This window comes from Rattus rattus, chromosome 7, assembly GCF_011064425.1.
Source record: "Rattus rattus isolate New Zealand chromosome 7, Rrattus_CSIRO_v1, whole genome shotgun sequence".
Taxonomy (NCBI): Eukaryota; Metazoa; Chordata; class Mammalia; order Rodentia; family Muridae; genus Rattus; species Rattus rattus.
The window spans coordinates 97,448,957-97,470,462 of NC_046160.1; the positions used below are offsets into that span (position 1 = coordinate 97,448,957).

General features: G+C 45.7%; 1 protein-coding gene across 4 annotated transcripts in view; it reads right to left on the bottom strand.

Annotated features, from left to right (window-relative positions):
- Dpf3 (double PHD fingers 3) overlaps positions 1 to 21,506 on the bottom strand; it is a 274,033-nt gene that overhangs the window by 131,591 nt on the left and 120,936 nt on the right. For all 4 annotated transcript variants that reach the window (XM_032908086.1, XM_032908088.1, XM_032908089.1 and 1 more), the window contains exon 3: positions 4,745 to 4,852. In XM_032908086.1, the coding sequence (XP_032763977.1) occupies positions 4,745 to 4,852 (108 nt within the window). The remainder of the gene's footprint in view (positions 1 to 4,744; positions 4,853 to 21,506) is intronic.

The window sequence follows — 21,506 nt, forward strand, 5'->3', positions numbered from 1 at the left end:
CACAAACACAACAAACAAACACATGGGCATAGATGTGCATACACATATATGTACACATACACACATTTTTCACACATATACACATGCTCACACATATACACACACATATCAACAACACACTTATACATGCACACATATACACACATAAACATACACATATACATGTGCACACACATATATGTGCACATACATGCCCATGTATACATGCATACATATACACGCATGAACATGCATACACATGTGCACACACATACATGCACACATACATTTATACACATACATGCATATACATATACACACACATAAACATGCACATACACACACAGAGAGCTGACCTAATAGGAATTTATAGCAAGTTCTCCAGAGACTCCATCAGTGATTCCCCTCTGAGTCACTCTCAGTGATATCAATCAAAACTCTGAGCTCTCTTAGAGCCCAAATCAAATGGAATAAAATTAAGAAATTACCATTTAAAAATATTATCCAAATCTGTTTAGAGAGGACATACTCCCAGAAAGAGGTCCCTTAAGTAGAAACTGCATCTTATAATGATGAAGGCAGAGACACTAAGAGGTAAGCAGGCTGCACCACCACCCCCATGAGGGCACGGGAGAGGGCTGCATTCCCTACTCACCAAACATGGCATCCTTTTGTGGGAATCCAGCCAGAGACAGTGTGACCTACTACTTTTGCCCAAAGGGGACTGTGTGCTCATTGAGGCCCATGTTGAAGGTATATTCTTGAAACTTTGGCTCGTGTGTTAGAATGGGGAGATGGCTCAGTCATTAAAGAGCTTGCATGCAAGCACGAGGACCTGGGTTCGATCCCCAGAATCTATATTTAAAAATAAATAAAATCTAAAAGCTAGGCACAATTTTATGTCCGTGTAATCCCAACACTGACGAGGCAGAGAAAGAATTCTCATAGCTCGCTAGGCAGCCAGACCAGCTGAATTAGCAGCTCAAGGCCAAGGGAGACAAGGGGGATAGTTCCTGGAGATTGGCATCCAATCCTCTGGCTTCTGTATAGATGAACAATCACACAAACACAGACTCGCGTGTACACTCATACACGTAAAACATACATACGCGCACGCACGCGTGCACACACATACAGACACACACACACACATACACACACACAAACACATACACACACACACACACACACACACACACACACACACACACATACACACACACACACACACACACACACACACACACACACACACACACACACACACACACATACACACACACACACACACACACACACACACACAAACACATACAGACACACACACACAGACCCCACAACCACACAGACACACACACACACACACACACACACACACACACACACACACACACACACACACACACACACCAGACACACACACACAGACACACAGACACACACACACACACAGACACACACACACACAGACACACACACACACACACACACACACACACACACACACCAGACACACACACACACACACCAGACACACGCACACACACACACACCACACACACACACACACACACACATACACACACACACACCGTATCGTCTCCAGGAAGATCACAGCGTGCTGCCTTGATGGTATTCCATCCTGGCTGCTTCCAGGAGCCAGGGTAAGGCTAATGAGGCAGGGCCAAGGCTACTCCTAGACATCTTTTCTCACCACTTGCAGAGATATTCTGAGCACCAGGCAGTACAGACTCAGATCAGGCTGGCAAATAACTAGCACTTGGCCAAAGGCTTGGAGGTTTGGCTGTCAGGTTTCATGGGTTTCATAGTAGGTCTGATTTTCCAAAGTGTCTCTTAGAAACACGTATGGCTTTAAAGTTCCTGATCCCCAGCCTTGGCTGTTTACTATGTCACCAGCACCTGAGCCCTGACTGGGAGAACAGGCCTCCCAAGACATTGCAGCTGCAGCCACTGGGGGATAAGGACATCTGTCAGAGTCCACACTCACAGAGCCATGACTGCTCTCTCCACAACAGATCCTGCTCTAGAACCCTGAGCATCATTGCCTGAGCCTTTCTCCCTGAGGTTGGTACAGACACTTCTGCCTCGTGATTGAGGCAGAGACGCTACAAGTCTTTCCAGGAGTCTCAGATATAGCCACTGCGTGTTGGAGGGGACAGCTACCAAAAACCAGCAGCCCTGCCTTCTCCCTCAGCCATCATGGTGGGCGAAGGATGGAGGTGGGTCGCCAGCACCTATGAACACAGCTGCTCCCACTCAGCCACTGACAGGAAGCAGATGCTGGGAGGCCAGGTTACCTAGTGTGAGTATCTACAGAGAGACAGATCAAACCCCCAAAAACCCCTTTTGCCCATGAGCAGTGGTCCAGGGCTCCTTGGACACTTGACCCACAGAAAGCACCCTTGACTCTATCTGCAAGCTGATTGCCCTCACCTATGAAATAAGCTTAAAGCACTGTTCCCTTCCATGCCCTCCCTAAGCCCCAGCTCCAGGTAGGAGCAGGTGTCTGCTGAGTGGGGAAGCTTTGGAAAGGGCTATGCCAAGCACTATGCTAATCAGAAGCCACTGCTGAGGAAGCTGGTGACTCAGACCCCTGGATGGTGAGAATTTGTGGGGCAGACATGAACACAGTCAGCTATTCAGTCCTCCCTAGGGCTTCTCTGCCACAGCTGGGGAAGGGGACTATTCTGCTAGGTGCTGAGTCTGGGACCTCTCCATTAAAAGAGCATGCTGCACACTCCCCAATACATCCAGCCCCCACGACAGTTCTGGGCACCCAGGATTTACTCTTCTGTGTTCCCATTTCCCATGTTTGGTATAGGCTAATTAGGTCTGAGCTTGTAACACTTACAACTGAAGGAATTGAAACTATCTCTTGGTGTATTTGAATATTTAATACATATATTAATTTTATGAGCATAAAGTAAATGTCTAAAGAGGCCTATCTACAACATGTAGCAGCAAACACTTCCTGAACTCAATAAATTTGGGTTCCGGGCTGGAGAGATGGCTCAGCGGTTCAAAGCACTGACTGCTCTTCCAGAGGTCCTGAGTTCAAATCCCAGCAACCGCTTGGTGGCTCACAACCATCTGTAATGGGCATCTGGTGCCCTCTTCTGTTGTGTCTGAAGACAGCAACAGTGTACCCACATACATGAAATAAATAAATCTTTTTTAAAAAGATTGGATTCCAGGCCAGGCCCATAGGAATTCCTGTGTGATTTTGAACAAATTCCTTAACCTGGCTGGACTGTGATAAAGAAGGGAACAGAGTTAGTGATGCCTCCAGGTCTTTTATCCTAGAAGTATTTGATTTTACTCCATCCATGGACTATTATGCTTTTTCTTTCATTTCTTTTTTACTTCTTAGAGAGGATCTCACAGTGTATCCCTGGCTGTCCTAGAACTTGCTATGTGGATCAGGTTGGCCTTGAACTCACAGAGATCCACCTGACTGCCTCCAGAGTGCTGAAATTAAAGGTGTGTGCCATGCAGCCAATGCATTCTTTCATTGTTGTTGCTGGTTTGGGTTTGTGTGTTTGTTTGTTTGTTTGTTTGTTTGTTTGTTTAGAAAGGGTCCCATATAGCCCAGCCTGACCTAGAACTTACTACATTGCCCAGCTGGCCTCAAGCCCATGTTGAGTCCAGATGCCACCATTACCATTGCTGTGGCTGCTTGGGGGGGGGGGTCAAATCTTCTGTGTGGACCTAGAACCACACTGACCAATACACCTCCACTAGCCACACGTCTATTAGGTACCTGAAGTGTGGCTAGAACAAAGGAGACATGGAAAAGTGCCAAACACACACTGTCATTCAAACAGAAAATACAAGCACAGAGCAAAAATGCCAAAGAGCTCCCATCAACCCTGGACTGGAGCATGCTGGGATGACAGTACTTGTGCTGGCCCCCGGCCCTGATCACACTGAGGACAGTTCTGTGGCTAAAAATCTGGTCACTTGCTTGACATTTCACTTTTCATTTTTACCCATTCACTGGGTGGAGTCAAAAGCAGAAGAAACCATCCGAACATCAAGGGGTTCCAGGAGAACTAAGGACCCCACATACTGAGCAGGGGTCTGAGGTGAGATGACATTTACCTTGGCTCTGTCCTGTTTTGCAACCCAGACATGGATGTGAAGACAGACAGCCAAATGTCTGAAGTTACAGAAGAGTCAAGGTAAAGAAGTCTGCACCCCAGGGGTGCGTTTTACAGCCTGACTCCCACAACCCCAAAGCAAGGCCTAGATTTAGCCTTTAGAGATAGCCTTTCATTCCAAAGTGTCACATGGGAGTGTGTGACGTAGTTCCCTGATTCTTAGAGAAAGCATACCTGGGTCAAGGTGTCTTTGTTGATGCTACAAGGAAGGGAAGGCCTGAACCAAACTTTGTATTGGGCTCTGGGAAGGAGGGGGATGACTGAGGCCTGGCCCCTGCTACTGCTAGCTTTGTTCCTCAAGGGTGACAATGGCACATGCACTCAAAGCCCAGAGATGTTTGGAAGCCAACAGGAAATACACACACAGTGAGCACATGCACATTTCTGTGTACCACATGGGCACCGTTCTTCGGCCAGAACCTCACCCCATTGAGGGGTTTTCGCTTCTTTTATTATTTTTACTTTTTCTCATTGTAGAGGGGTTGCACTCAAGACCTCGCACATACTTGACAAGCACCCTTCTATGGATGGAGGTGCAGCGGCCATGGGCCAAGAAACTCACTCTGCAGAAACAGGGCACTCACCCGGTTTTATCTCCAGGAGTCGCAGCTTTGGGTCCTCTGGGGGGTGCAATCGTCGCTTCTTACGCCAGCAGCGGGCGGGGTAAGTGTACAGCTGGCCCGGGGCAAGGCCTGTGGACAGACAAGAGATAAAAGGCTACAGACCAGAACGGACATCACAGCTTCCTCTGCCAACTTTGTCATCCATAGTGAGCGACAGCCAGAGCACAGAGAGGTAAAGGAGCTTGCTGATGTCCCCCCGCTGGGTCACAGGACCACGGCAGAGCCAAGGCATGTTTATTGTGACCTCTAGTGTCTACACCATCACACTTTTCAGCAGGCTCATTGCCAGACACAGCAACCGCCTAGAGAGAAAATCTTGTGTACTATATGGATACATCACCCATCAATAAAAATAAATAAATTAATCAAAATAAAAATGAAAAAAAAAACCTATGGCCTATACAAAAGGGTAGAATAGAAGGCGGGACATCTGGTAGGCAGAAGGGATTCTGGGATAGGCCCAAGCCCAGGAGGATTTGCCCTGGCACAAGGAGGAGGCCAGACTCATGGAAGTCAAGCAGAGGTAACCAACCACGTGGCGGAACTTAAATTAGAATGAATGGGATACTGAGATATGAGCTGGTTGGAGAACGAGCCAAAGCTATTTGCCTCAGCATTTATTTATATAATAAAGCTTTGGGAGTCGTTATTTCTGGAAACAGGGATGCAGCTTACAATAAACGCCCCTACAACCTGAGCCAAAACATGCGATCTGGTCTGCAGAGGCCTGAGGACCCGAGGACCCAAGACGGGCTCATCCAGAGTCCACCTTACCACCAGGTTTGTAAGGCAGGGACCCTGCAGTGACTGTCCCTCTGTCCAGGGCCAGATTAAGCAGGCTCCCTTCAAAGATGAACAGCAGAAGTCAGTGAGCCTACCTGAGAGATAGCCTCAGCTAAAAGCATTTCAGAGACACAGCATCAAATGACCCGATCTTCTTATAGCATCCATTCACAGATGCACGGCCTGCCCTGGACACCCACTTGCTTGCTCTGTGCTCCTGGCCCACATGCCAGGCCTCACACAAGAAATCCAGAAGTCCATAGGATGAACTTTGGTTTAGAAGTCCTTGGGATGTTAGCAAGCGCTGTCTCCCTAAAGCAGTTCTTATCTACATGTGGCTTCTAACACCACCAGCTCAATTTCTATGCCAAGCACCCTGCACACACATGTGCACATAAAATATCACACACACACACACACACACACACACACACACACACACACGGGGAGGGGAAGAAGGTGGCTCAGTGGGTAGGACACTTGCTACACTAGTATGAGGACCTGAGCTCAATTCCCAGCACTAGAAGGCACATGTCTCTAATTCCAAGTGCTAGGGGGGAGAAGTGAATCCCAGGGGCTTGCTGGCAGCCAGTGGAGCCCAAACATCAAGTTCTAGGTCCACTGAGCAGGTCTGTCTCAAAAAAATAAGATGAGAGGGCTGAGAAAGATACCCTAAGTCAATCTCTGACTTCTACATGTATGCATGAGTAATCACACCTGTACACATACACATGCATACATGTAAACACACACACACACACACACACACACACACACACACACACACACACACACACACACACTACCACTAGCACCACAGAATAAAAGTGGGAGAACGGTTTCCACAGACTCACTTGTCATCTGCTGTGTCGGGTCCAAAGCAGAGGCAGCCATACCGATAGTAAAGAATCCAGACTTCTCCCGTAGATTCGCATGCTAGGTACCACTTTAGTGATGCAGCTGCTCCCTCCCATGGCTTACAGGATGGCAATAGACTGGAGATTTGCATCGGCACCCCATTGATGCTCAGGAAATATTAAGGTTGGAGTTGGAAGGCCTAAAGATCAGCCTGCGCCTGGTGGCTAGAAGGCTAAAGGAACCAAATAAGTGGCCCAGAGCTCCCTGGCCAGGGAGAAAGGGGACAGCTGTGACTTCTCCCTGACAGAAAGTGTCCCCAGAAATAGCTCCGCGTTCCTGTTGTGACCCACTTGAGGAAGATGTCATCTCTGGTCCTGTCATTCCTATATTCAAGCAACTTCTGGGGAAGGTCCCCCAGGATCATAGCAAGGATCCAGGGACTGGCCCACTCCTCTGTATCACAAAACAAGCCCCAGTGGTCACCACTCGTGATGGGCTAGTGACTCTGTAATCAGCTGAAACCGCAAACACCTGGAAAACTCAGAATTTCCAGAACCCAAAATTCATACCAGACCTCTGATCTGAAGGGAGCAGGCCTTTGAGAAAATGGAACAACTGTTCTTTTAGGAACTTTATAGATTGTTTTAATGCTTACTGTGACCCTCTGGAGGCCTGAATAGCATCTACTAGGTGCTTGCCTGTGTTCTCTGATGTCCTAAGACTGGTTTAATGGCCTTCCCTGAAGGATCCTAATTCCTTGTATTTCCCCCAAGGTAATTTAATCAGTTGCCTGCATGTTAGTGTCTCCCCCACTGGTTTTGAAAGAGCCAGGGTGGCAGGAATCACACCCCCGCTAGTGTCCTCTGTACCTAGCACGCCATATTTGGCAAAGCACATCTAGAAATAATCATATAAACTCAACCGAAATTAAACAAGCCTCAGTAATACAAGAAGGAAATAACCACTGGCCCTGATGGTTCTGCCAGGATATTCAGTCACCCAGACACAAAACCATTCAAGAAGGGCTGGGATATGGCTGAGTGATAGAGACTTTACCTAGCACATACAGGACCCTGGTTCAGTTCCCAGAACCACAGGGAAAGAAAAGTTCTCGTTTGGGAAGCCATCCAGAAAAGACTCCGGAAGGGGGCTCTGGACTCAGTGTTGAGTCCACCAACTTCCGTGTGGCCATCTCTGTGCCACGAGATCTCTTCTTGCCCTGTCCCCTGCTGATCCCTGGAATTTCCAACCTGAACCAAGGCTGGTAAATGAAGAAGCTGGTCCTGACCAGCACTCTCAAAGGGGTTAAGGAGCCAAAATTTGAAACTGTCCATGTGTCTGGGTACCACATGCTCCACTGCCCTGCAGGTTAATGGCAAGGAAGCCATTAGCTGTCCGTCCGCTCTCCTGGGTAGCAAGGAAGCCATTAGCTGTCCGTCTGCTCTCCTGGTAGCCGAAGTTGGCAACAGTATGGATGTCCGGAAGACAGGTTGGCTTTACTTTCTAACTTGGAGAAGCCCTGAGGTCTGCAGAACTTACCATGCATGAATGTTAGAAAACGCCACAACCCCTGTCAGAGGCTGCCTCCCTCCTGTAAGAGCAAGTCACCAGAAACGCCTGCCTCAGGGGAATATGGTGGAAATTAACTGATGTTGGAGAAGACTCTCTCTGTGACTATGAAGGCTGGACGTGTGGCAGCTGCTGGCCATCACAAGCCAGTCTTGTATGATGGGTCTTGGACCCTGTGCCCATGTGACAACCTTGCCCATACCATTGTTCCACTCTTCAGCCACCGGAAGGAAGCATGCTTCCCTTTTAATTTTGCTTTGAATCCACCTTGTCTCCAGTAAATGGGCCCCAAAGCACTCCCCTAGGGCTCTTTACCCTTGGTTCCTCGTGCTTCCTGACAAGCTGACAGGCACCAGGTCCCCCTTCTAGGACCAACACATCCCTCCCTGCAGGTTGCAGTTATAAAGGAAAGAGCGGAGCCTGGTGAGACTGGTGTTGTTTACCTCATGAGAACAGGAGGCACATAACTCAAAGACCTGTGTGGGGGAAAGACAGAGGGAGGAGGAGGAAGAAATGGATAGAGCAGCAGCCACTGTCAGGGAAACAAACCTAGAGGACCCAGCCAAGGGTTAGGAGTGGGTTTAAAGAAGAGGAAGGAGGAGGCAGGAAACAAGATGGGGACCGATCATCCCTGGCAACCAAAGCCACAGCTACCCTCCCCACCAAGTCACACCCCTGTAAAAACTACAGAGCTACAGCTCCGGTTCCCACACTCTGCCTTTGTGAAAGCACAGGGGCGACTGGGGCAATCATACAGGAATTTGCATGCTTGCTGGGAGAACTGGTTCCATGGAAAACTGCCACGGTGAGCCTGATGTTAAGCGGTCAGCAGATTACACACAGATACCTCGCTTTGACCGTGGTTCTAGTTTGCAGGTGAGTCTGAATATCTCAGACAATGCCTGAGCCAGGAAGGACTGGGACAAAGTGACATAGGAATGGTACTACGGTACTACGGAAGCAGAAGAAAGTGCAGCAGAAAAGGACTGAGAGATTCCCTCTTGCTCCAGCCAGATTCAAACAGTGGAAGTTCAAGTCCACTGAAGGAAAAGTTCTTCAGCAGCATCCTGAAGGTGGAAAATAAAGGCCATGTCACCACAGTGGGTCATTAATGGCCTTCACATTGACAGACAGATAATGACAAGAGTTGGGAATTCTTCACCAAGGCCGGGCACTGAGTAGCTATAACCCAGTCTTCCCCATGCTGGAAAGAAAGCTCACACATTCACAGGATCGTGTATTAGCCAACACCTGTGCTAACCTGCCTTCATTTTGGATCCAATTTCACCTTCCAGAACCTGGGTCCATTTGTTCAGCTCCTTTCCCAACATCACCAGGAATCTTCTCCATCCCTGACCCTCCATCCCATACACTCACTCATGTTGAATCATCTAAGAAGCTGAGGGAGTCAGAGAGGAACGGGAGGGATCATAGGAAGGAGTCAGAAGCATCCGCTTGGCTCCGGGTAACAGGATCAGAGACCGCAGATGAAGGACCCAAATGCCATTCATCACCCGTCCACAGCCTCACCAAGCCAGAAAAAATGGGATGGGCTCTCACCAGGCTCTCCTCACAGATATCAGTCCCATCTAAAGAGCTCCTCCACATCCCACTCCCATTGTAGGTCACCACAATGGGTCATTAATGGCCTTCACATTGACAGACAGATAATGACAAGCATTGGAAATTCTGCACCAAGACTGAGCATTGAGTAGTTCTTGAACTATTAAATCTGAGCTAGAATCAGAGACATGCCAAGGCGGTTAGAGTGAGGAAAACGCCTGGAAAGAAATTTCGCACAGATAACTCTTCCTCATGTCGCCTGGGCTCTGTCTACACCTCTGCTTGAAAAACGACCTCACAGGCCTGGGGTGATGAGCACAAGCCCCAGGCAGGGCTTGAAGGGTGGACAGGAGTGTTGCCTAAGTACACCAGGGATGTGTCCCTGGAGCCCAAATCTGCCCTGCTTCCAAGGCCATGCATGAAGCATTCATTCCTGACCCTTCCCTAAATGATCAGAGTCTGGGCAACTGGCTCTGCACTCAGGACTCAGTTCACGTCATTGTGGACATCCCTCCAGCCTGCCCTTTCTAAGATTCTACCCTGGCGTCTCTTGTGCTGTGACTACCCTGGCTTTCTCAACATGGAAATGTGCCTGCTTCTTCTGGTCCAGGGGTTTCCAACCCTTACCCCTATCACCCTTAAAGCAGGCACAGCAATAGATGCTGACATTCACCAAGCTTTCCCTTTGGGGCAGAAACTCCACGAGACATTTAAAGGCTGAATCCGGGGGCTAAGGGTGACTTTGTAACCAGCTCTAATCACTCAGCTCCCCATGAAGTCTCGCTCATAGCAGAGGCATAAAACATCTATCCACTCCTCCCTACTCAAATCTCAATGGGTCACCCATTGCCCAGAAACAGCAGGATTGACGTTCTACCCATAGGAAAACAGCACCCAAGACCATGAGGAAAAGAGCCCCAGTCCTTGTGCCCATGCCCACCGATCCACTTCCTGTGGAATCCATTTGTCTATCACCTCCATCAACACTGCCAACTCTAACTGTTCAGAGAACGTGCCCAGCAGTGACATAGGCACATACACTGTAACAAGGCTCTGAGATACATGAAGAAGCAGAAATCCACCAGGACCCACTATGAACACTCATCAGAATTTGTTTAAAATGATATTATGCCAGGGATGGTAGCTAGCACATGCCTTTAGTTCCAGCACTCAGGAGGCAGAGGTGGGAAGATTTCTATGGGTTCAAACCAGGCCAGCCTGTGTACATAGTGAGTTCTAGGTCAGCCAAGGCTACATAGTGAGATCCTATCGATAAAAGAAGGAAGGGAGGGAGAGAAGGAGGAAGGAAGGGAAAAATGAAAGGAAAGGAATAAAGAAAAAGAAGATAACAATGTACCCTTAAGAATCACAGGTCTGTCTGGGACAAGAATCGCCTCTACGACGTCCCTGACAAGTGCGCCCCGACCACAGCCTCTGCTTCAGAGTCTCTTGCTCTCACTCAGGCATGAATCGGTCTACACTGCTGAAATAGATGCGGGGGTATAGAACACTATCCCCCCTTTGGCCTACCAACCCCATTTCCAGGAACCCCAAAATGTGAACATGTGTATTCACTGTAGCTTAGCACTTGTCCTTCTACAGGGACCCGCTTAAACAAACAAAATACACATGCAAAGGACTTGTTTAAAGGGGTACGGTGGCTCTGCTATAACCCCAGCACTAATCCAGCCCAGGGAGGGAGAGACCCAGAGGCTTCGTTCGGAGTTCAAGGCCAGACTCAACTACGGAATAAATAAAACCCTGTCTTCAAAGCAGAGAGTAAGGGGCACTAGGGTTGTGGTTCACTTGATAGAGTGTTTGCTTGGTGTACAGGAAACCCTGGATTCAGTTCTCAGTAAAGCATAAATCAGGCATGGCAGAGAACACCGATAATCCTAGCCCTGGGGAAGTAAAGGCAGGAGGATCCAAAGTACAAGATTATCCTTGGCTAGATAATGAGTTCAAAGCCAGCCTGGGTTACATGAGATTGTTGTGAAATTAAAATTTTTTTTAAAAAAAATGAGAGAGAGAGGAAAGAAGAGAGAGTTAATTCTACCAAAAGCTATTTTTAAAAAAAATTAAAATGAAAAGCCTCTAGTCAGAAGTAAAAAGGAAAATAAAACTACCATACGAAAATACTGCTATAAATTTTACATGTACTAAAACTCCAATAATATTCTGAGCAACTTTTTCTGGTTGTTTGTTTCTAGATAATGCGTGTGTGCACACACAAGTGTGTGTGCATGGCTCATGTATGGAGGTCAGAGGACAACATACAGAGTTTTTTCTTTCCTCCCACCACAGGGATCCCAGGATAGAACTCCAGGATAGAGTGTTTGACTCAGCAGCACAGGCCCTGGTATGCTGAGCCATCCCGCAGGGCCCTGTGAGCAATGATGTACAACTAATTTAAGTAGCTTATTCAAATAGACAGACTACAAAGCTTACCCACGACGAAACTGACAACCTGAATAGCCCGATGTCTGCTTATGAGATTAAATGTATAGTTCGAAAACATTCGTAGGAAATTACCAGGTCCAAATGGATTCACTGGTAAATGCTGTGAAACATTTATGGAAAACAATACCAATTCTGTAGATAAAGTCTTCCAGAAATTTGGAAGGGGAAAAAAATCTGCCCAGACTCCTTACATGAAGTATCCTTTGGTACCCAACCAAGACACAGCATCACACAACAGCCATAGGCCAGCATCTCTTCAAATAGAGAGAAAATACAAATAAAACCTTAGTGACATGAAGCCAGTAACACAGCCAGGAAATACATCAGGAAGTAACGCTGATCCAGGAGGGCAGCGTTAGTGGGATGTTCAAAACCAAGCTACACAACTCGCCGTGTTAACAAGCCACACACACACACACACACACACACACACACACACACACACACACAAACAAACAATTTCAATAGGCGTGTGTGTGTGTGTGTGTGTGTGTGTGTGTGTGTGTGTGATAGTTTATTCAGGACATGGGAGGGAAGTTGAGAGGGTAGTAGGGGCAGAGAAAGGCAGGGGGGAGGGGGAGAGAGAGAGAGAGGGAGAGAGAAGAGTAGATGCCAGCCATGAGCACGTGGAGAGAGGGATGTTGGGGAATGGGGAGAGAGTGGGGACAAGAAGGCAAGATCAAGAGAGCAGCAGGAGAGCAAGAGAGCCTCCACAGGCATTTTAAAAATACCAAATCCATTACATTTTTTAAAACTCTCAGGGGCTGTGGAGATTGCTCCTCAGTCTGTGCAAAGAGTTTCCACGAAACAACTACAATCACCAGTAGTAAACTTAAACAGCACGCGGGAAGATGTGCTTAGAGGACTCCGCGGACTCCGCAGTGAAGTGTCCACTGTCCCAGGTGTAGATTCGTAGAAATTAACAGACAGCAAAATCCAAACAGGGGTGCAGAGGGCCTGGGATAGAAAAAAGTATCTGAGAAAAAATTTGGATAAATATAGCAACTCTTTTTTTTTAAAGACAGACTCTCACTATGTAGCCCTGGCTGGCCCAGAACTCGATACTTAAACCAGGCTGACCTCAGTCTCATAGAGATGTGCGTGCATCTGCCTCTGAGTACGGGATTATAACGTGTGCAACACACACTCAGCGCACCACCACCTTGCTTTAAGGTGTGTTAGCAAACTACATAATGAGTAACCACAAAGAACAATGGAGTAGAACCCAGAGTCCGGAGGGAGACCACAGACATGTGGACAGCTCACCTTTGATAAAAATACAAAGGAAATCCAAAAACGGCTAGTCTTCTCAACAAATTATACTGAAGGAAACATCTGCAAAAATAAACTAGCTCATACTTTGCACTGTACAAATTATAGCACCAAAATAAAATCTAAAATTATAAATTCTGGGAAAAAACTGTACCATTTAGGCAGTAATTTCCCAAGTACTGCCAAAAGCCCAATTCATAAGAGAACAAAAGTGATAAATTGGGTTTCACAAAAATATTTAACTGTTCTGCTTGTTGAAAGAGGCTGTTAAGGCAACAAAAATATAAATCAGAGATTGAGAGAAAGCATTTGGGTGTGTGTGTGTGTGTGTGTGTGTGTGTGTGTGTGAGAGAGAGAGAGAGAGAGAGAGAGAGAGAGACTTACTATATAAGCACCCAAATCCAACAATCTTTAAATGGACAAAAATGTTGAACATCTTAGCAAGGAGCAGATGAGCAGATTGACCCTGTGATAGTGGGAAATATAATAAGAAACACAGTATCTTTAGTCCCCCCTTCTCTGATTCCCTAAGGGTCCTTCTGTGCACTAATAAGATCGCCACTGATTGGAGGCTTCTTCTGTCTAGCCTCGGATTGGGAGTGTCGCCAGGGATACCAAACACACAATTATCAGGCTGGAGCTTCCAGTCTCCTCCAGACTTTCAGCCTCTGACCTCTGACCTCTGACCTCCTTGACAAGAAAAGGCAGATCACTAACAATCAGTGTCCTAATCATCCATGTACACCTAGCGAAGGGACCACAGAGACCCAGGGAGATGAAGAGCACCCTGCTGGTGAGCACACAGAGGAACTAGGACTGTCACAGCTAGAGATGGCAAACCCGTCACCCCTTGCCTCTCCCACAGAGCTCATTTGTTTAGTAACTGTTTTCTCTTTTATTGTGTATTTATTCTTTGGAAATATTATACAGTATGCTTTTATATTATTCCCCAACTCCCAACTTTCCCCAGATCCTCCCCACCTTCTCTACCCACTCAACTTTATGTTCTTTCTCTCTCAAGACAAGAAGAAGAAGAAGAAGAAGAAGAAGAAGAAGAAGAAGAAGAAGAAGAAGAAGAAGAAGAAGAAGAAGAAGAAGAAGAAGAAGAGGAAGAAGAAGAAGAAGAAGAAGAAGAAGAAGAAGAAGACGACGACGACGACGACGACAACAACAACAACAACAACAGGCAGTGGAGGTGCACACCTTTAATCCCTGCAGAGGCAAGTGCAGGTCTGAGTTTGAGGCCAGCCTGGTCTACAGAGTGCATTCCAGGACAGCCAGGGCTACACAGAGAAACCCTGTCTCAAAAGGAAAAACAAAGAAACAGAAAAAGAAAAAGAAGAAAAAGAAGCCACCGAGAACCCTTGGAGCCTCATTTGTACTGGTCATCTTCCCCCTTCTGAGTATAGGGCCTGCCCCGGGGTGTATGTGGCTGGCAGACCCATTCAGTCCATTGCAGAAGACTGATTTTCATTCTCCCAGCAGCTATCTTCAAATAACTTCTTGGTTGAGGGTGGGAATTTGTGCCCAGCCTCCCTCCCTCAGGTTTGAGCTTGTGCAAGTCTCACGCATGCTATCACAGCCTCTGCGTGTTCATATGTCCGTCTTCCCTGTTATGTCTGGGGAATGCCGTTTCCTTAAAGGTATCTACCACTTCCGGCTCTTACGGTCTTTCCACCATCTCCTCCATAGGCACCCCTGAACCTTGAGGGGAAGAGTCTCTCCTTTGGCACACTGCCTAGCTGTGGGTCTCTATGTTAATCAATCATCTACTCCAAGAGGAAGCTTCTCCAGGGAGGGTTGAGCTATGCACTGATCTGGGCCCCCACCAACTAGGTCGCTGAGAGATCCTTCGTGTCTGACGATTACAAATGAATGGAGATGAGCAGAGAGAAGAGCCAAGGGGATGGAGATGGCCGAGGTGGCTCCTTTGTAAGCTGCAGGTCCAGGTAGAGAAACTGTTTCTCATAGTTCTGTGAGCCATTCTAGCAAATGACCAAATCTGAAGGGCATCACAGGAACTCTAATTTGTATTCAGAGGTCAGAAACAGGGTTGACAGCCTTGGACTTGCAGTTGGCTCATGAAATGAGGCAGTCTTGGAAAACTGGACCCTTCACCTGAAGGGTCTGATGATTCTCCAGGTAAAGAGAATGTCAGAGGCCAGTTAAACTGTGGACAGGCAGGGAGTAACAATGGGAATCAAACAGTTGCTAGTGTGAAGAGAACAACGTATCTGTTCTTGACCAGATGTGTTGAACAGGGATATGGAAAGAGCAGTTTGCTTTCAATGGCAAAAAAGCACATATAGAGATTATCAGTAACACCATTAATTAAGGGAACACAAATTAAAACTATAGTAAGTATCATTATACATCTCCAGAATGGCCAGATTTCTTGACTGACAATGTGTAGCATTAGAGAGAGAATAAGCAATGAAGCCTTCACTCACGGCAGGAGGGAATAGACTGTACTTTACTTTGGAAAACTGCCGGGCAATTTCCTAAAAAGTTAAGTGTGTGTTCACCTTCTTTGTGATCTAGCCAGTCAGTGTTTGAGCTGTTTGCCCCAGAAGAATTAAAGCACATGTCTATGCAAAGACTCGAACACAGATGTTCACAAAAGCCCTCCTTAATAACAGGCAGAAACCAGAAAGACATCCAGACCTCCATCAGCAGGCGAATGAACATAAACAGGGTGACGGCCGGACATCAGGACATTACCTGGCAAAGGAAGGAGCTGCTACAGACACGTGTGAGAGCATGGATGAGGCTGGAGTAATTATACCAAGTGAAGGAGCGTACACACCGCCACCTCTAGGATGGAGTACATAGAGGCTGATTCCAGTATGGGAAGAAATCAGTGGTTCGCCCCCAAGAAAAAGGGAGAAGAGGCAGAAAGATGAAAACAAACGACTAACGGAACTTCAGGAACTTGGTAGGGCTGTGGATGCTCATTATTTAGAATGTTGCTGGTGGTATTATGTGTACACACATGCCAAATCTCATCAAATTACACACACATGCACAAGAGCACACACACACACACACACACACACACACACACACACACACACACACACACACACACAGTTTCTCTGTGTAATCTTAGCCGTCCTAGAACCACTCTGTAGACCAGGCTAGCCTCAACTGAGAGCTGCACCTGCCTTTGCCTCCTGAGTGTTGAGTTGAAAGGCATGCACCACCACCGCCAGAAGGCTTTCCTTTTTAATCTTATAGGTCCTGTGCATGCAGATGATGGCTTCCGGTTTTGAGGTTTTATGGGGTTCCTGCGTTGTACGAACGTGGCTGTCTTGGCATCTATCTGTATTTCTTATGCATTTCCTTTGTTTTGGTTTTTTGTTTGTTTGTTTGTTTGTTGTTTATTGGCTTTATCCTATTCCTGGTTGTTTGTTCATGTTTTCTCTTGCTTTGTTTTATTATTATTCTTTAGATGCCTGTTTGTTTTCCAACTGGAGACAGAAAGAATGTGAATTCGGGACAGAGAAAGGGTGGGGAAGGATCTCAGAGGAGTTCCAGGAGAAAAAACCAAAATCAAAATATACTGTATGAAAACATCCTATTTTTAATAAAAGAAAAATAGAAAAAGGAAACACAAAAGATACAAGAAACCAAACAGGAAATTGAGATGAACAGTTGTAATCAAAGAAGTAAAACATTCCCCATGAATGAAGCTCATCAGCAGAATGCAAAGGAGGAAAATAAGAGAAATTATAGAAATTGTTCAATCTGAGGAATTGAAAAACAAAAATGAATAGAATCTGGGAAGGGGGGGCCTGGAAAGATGGCTTGGAGGTTAAGAACGCCATTGCTCTCTAGAGACCTGGATTGATTCCCAGCACCCACGTGGCAGCTCACAACTGTCTAACTCCAATTCTAGGGGATCCAGTGCCCTCTTCTGGCATCTGCAAACACTGCACACACATGATGTATTCACATTCATTCAGGCAGAACACCCATACGCGTAACAATGAGGGTTTAAATTTTTAAACAAAAAACTGAGCCTAGGGAGCCAAGAGGGCAGCTCTGGGGCTGTAACAAGAGATCCAACGTGTGTGCTGTTGGACTCCCAAAAGGAAAGTGAATGGGGCAGAAATGATTGCCAACAAATTTCTCAAACTTGGAGAAAAAACGAAAACAAAAACAAAACAATCTGACAGGCCCAGAACTCCAGCTAAACTTTAAATAGAATAAATCTGAGCAAATTTATTTCCAAGACACAAAGACATTAGACAAAGCAAAGAAAACCCTTGACAACAGTGAAAAGAAATGACACTTCTCATACAAGGGAGGCACCATGTGACAGGCAGCAGATTTCTCATCACTAACCATCTAAAGACATGGCAAGTCTTTCAAATGTTACTCAGAAAAGACTATCAATTTGTAATTTTATACCTAGCCAAAGTATTCCTTGGGAATGAAGGAAAACTCAACGTGCTCTCGATGAAGGAACTCTAACCCTTACCACATTCTTCAACTACTGGAAATTGTGTTTGATGATTTGGTGTGCTCTTCAGTAGAGAGGTAATATTTAATTTAGCTATTTTATTAGTATCACCATCTAACCAACTGAGTTAACTGCTCAGGAGGACAGCTAGTTTATAAATGAAGCTGGTAAGGAGATTTGATGAGATGAAAGGTTGGGTGTGGCTATGAAGGAGCTGTATGAAAGCAATCTTTGCACTGAGGAAATAGTTTCCCATCTTGATTGTAGTGTTGGCTACATGTGATAAAATGACAGGATCTCCAGGAAACCCCATGGAGGTGGGGTGTAGGAGCTGGGGGGTGGGGCAGGGAGTGCATGAAGAAAAACTAAGGCCCTCTAAATCAATGAGCAAAGTTCATGTGAACTCAGAGACTGAAGCAACATGCACAGGGTCTTCTCCTGTCTACACCAGGTCTTCTGCACTTGTACTATGGCTTCCAGCTTATGGTTTTTAGGGGACTCCTGTGTGTGTAAATGAATGAGTCTCTGATTCCTGTGCCTTCTCTTGAGCTCTTTTCCTTCTGTTGGTTTGTCTTGTCGATTTCAGTAGGATAGTTTTTGTCTTTTCTTATATATTATTTTGTATATTTTTTGAATGACTGGATGAATGAGTGAATGAATGAATGATTACCTATACACTAGGGTAAGAGTTAACAACTATCACACATACCTGCTGAAAGCAGGAAAATCAAGTTTTCTCAATGTAGTGGCACTAGGTATATCAACCACTCCAGGGCAAATCTTATGTTGAAGAATAGCTGAACAACATATAATAGTCTCCATAGTTCTCTGTGTGTGTGTGTGTGTGTGTGTGTGTGTGTGCATATGTGTGTGTATGTGAGTGTGTGTATGTATTGTGCATCTGTGTGTGCGTGTGTATGTGAGTGTGTGTATGTATTGTGCATCTGTGTGTGTGCGTGTGTATGTGAGTGTGTGTGTATGTGAGTGTGTTTGTGTATGTGTGTGTGCCACTGTGTGTGTGTATATGTGTGTGTTAATGTATGTGTGTGAGTGTGTATGTATATGTGTGTATGTGTGTCTATGTGTGTGCATATGTGTGCATGTGCGTGTGTGTATGTGTGTGTGGTGTGTGTGTATGTGGTGTGTGTGTGTGTGTGTGCATCTGTGTGTGTATGTGTGTGTGTGTATGTGAGTGTGTATGTATATGTGTGTGCATATGTGTGTGTATGTGGTGTGTGTGTGGAGTGTGTGAGTGTGTGTGTGTATGTGTGTGTGCATCTGTGTGTGTATATGTGTGTGTTAGTGTGTGTGTTAGTGCATGTGTGTGAGTGTGTATGTATATGTGTGTGTATGTGTTTGTATGTGTACATATGTGTGCGTGTGTGTGTATGTGTGTATGTGAGTGTGTGTGTATGTGTGTGTGTGTATGTTGTGTGCATCTGTGTGTATATGTGTGTATGTGTGTATGTGTGTGTTAGTGTGTGTGTTAGTGCATCTTTGTGTGTGTGTATATGTGTGTGAGTGTGTATGTGAGTGTGTGTGTATGTGTGTGTGTGTGAGTGTGTGTGTGTAAATGTGTGTGTGTGTGTGCATTTATTTGGTTATAGTTTAGTGGGGTTTTATTTCTTTTTGGGTGGTATTTTATTTTGTTTTCTTGGTTTGAGGAATTTGTTGCTGTCTTAGAGTTTTGTCCATTTCTTTGAGAAAGAACTTAAAGATGGCAGGGTGCGGTGGGGGAAAGGATATGGAAGGGCTTGGGGGAGGGGAGAATATAATTGAAATATACTTTCATTTTAAAATTGTTTTAAATAATAAAGAAATAAAGAATGGCAAGAGCTTCCCACACACATTTTACCACTATGAACTTCTGGTGTGATCTTCAGGGAAAGAGAATGAAAAACAGAAAGGCATTCTCTATTCTGTGTTCAATTCCCAGGAGGTATACAGTTACTCAACATGAGAGGCTAATTTTAAGAAAAGAAAGTCTATGAAACCTCGACACAGAGCAATCCTTAATAAGTTAAACCAAAATGAAACCTATAAATCCACCCATGTAGAAGACTCACTGTCACAACCAACACAGAGGACTATCTGAAGTATCTTTAAGGCACAGTGGCTTGACACCACAGCCTAAGGAGGATAAGACATACAAAATGCAAAAAGAGAAAACGTTAGACCCCGTCCAATAATCTTACTATGAATAGCCTTGCTGTCACTGTAACACTGTTGTGTGGACTGTGAGCTCTGCATGTGATGCAGCAAGTGTGTCCACATCATTCAATCCAGGCTCAGGGGCACATGCACGTGTGTTGTGTGTACTTATGCATGCATTTGTATACATGTATATGTGCGTGTGTGTAGTACATATGTGCATGTGTGCACGTGTGTGTATGTGTGTGTGTGTGTTGAATTTCTGAGAAAAGGGATACAGAATAAAGACAGTTAAATACAAACTATTTAAAGCTGAATTGGTTAGGAAATAGTATAATTCAATAGCAGTCACTTAAAAATGTCATGCTTTATAGGATGCTGACCGAAAAGCCACAGAAATCATGAGAAACTTAGAAGCATAGATGGTAGCTTCTGAACATCTACAAAAACAAGAAGCCAGGGCTCCTAGGAGAAGCAATTCCATCTAGGTCCAAGGCAGGAAGTGCACGGGGTGAGCCGACATCGATTTGTCCCAATATCAGGAGGGCAAGGAAGCCATCAGAAGGAACTGAAGCTGTTTCCAAAGCCCTCCTGGCCGAAGATGGGACGGTGTAAGCATCAATCAGAATGATGGCTACAGTGGGTTAAAGTGCACCAAACAGGCTTAAGTCCGAGTTCATGATAGCACTTAAAATAACCACATTGATCAACTTTGGACAAGACCAAGGAGCCAACTCATTATTCCAAAAACTGATAAACAAATACAGGGGAAACGTCATTTATCTCCTGTCAGCTATACCTCATAATAGACAAAGTTTTAATGAGGGGATGCTTTGCTCTACAGAAGCTGTAGCACTAATAAATGAAAAACCACCATGGCCTCTGATCAAATGTTACATTGGTTTTTTTGGATGGTTGGTTTTGGTTTTTTTTGTTTGTGTGTGTGTGTGTGTGTGTGTGTGTGTGTGTGTGTGTGTGTGTGTGTGTGTTGCAACTCTTTAATGGAATAAGAATCTGGATGGTTCTCACAAAGGGCTGATAACATGAGTGCAGGGAGATACCAGACTGCATGAGCCTCCTGGTGAAAGCCCAACCTACTACGTGAACTGTTCTTGAGAGAGAGAGAGAGAGAGAGAGAGAGAGAGAGAGAGAGAGAGAGAGAGAGACTGACTAAATAAGTCTCCAGACCTAATTACTAATTCACAGCAATAACACCATGGGGATGCCAATCAGCAAATCCGAGCTCTGGGAAACCCTACAGTGCAAACAACCCAGTTTCTTCAACAAATAACAGACAAGGGAGAAAGAGTGTCAGAAAAGCCTGCAGATTTCTAAGAGCCGTGATACAGTTGCAATGCAGGAATCCTGTTTGGACCCTGTCTCACACTAGAGGTAGCAGGAGAAATGAATGTTGACCGTTTAATTACAGAGAAATCCTGGACGGACTTGGTCTTCTTTGTCTTCTCAGGAAGAAGCTTGTCCTGTATCCCAGGCTAGCCTCAAACTTGCAATCCTCTTGTCCCAGCCTCCTAACGACTGTAATTACAGGCATGTCCCAGGGCACCCAATGGTTTTGACATATTAAGTCCAGAGTATTTATAT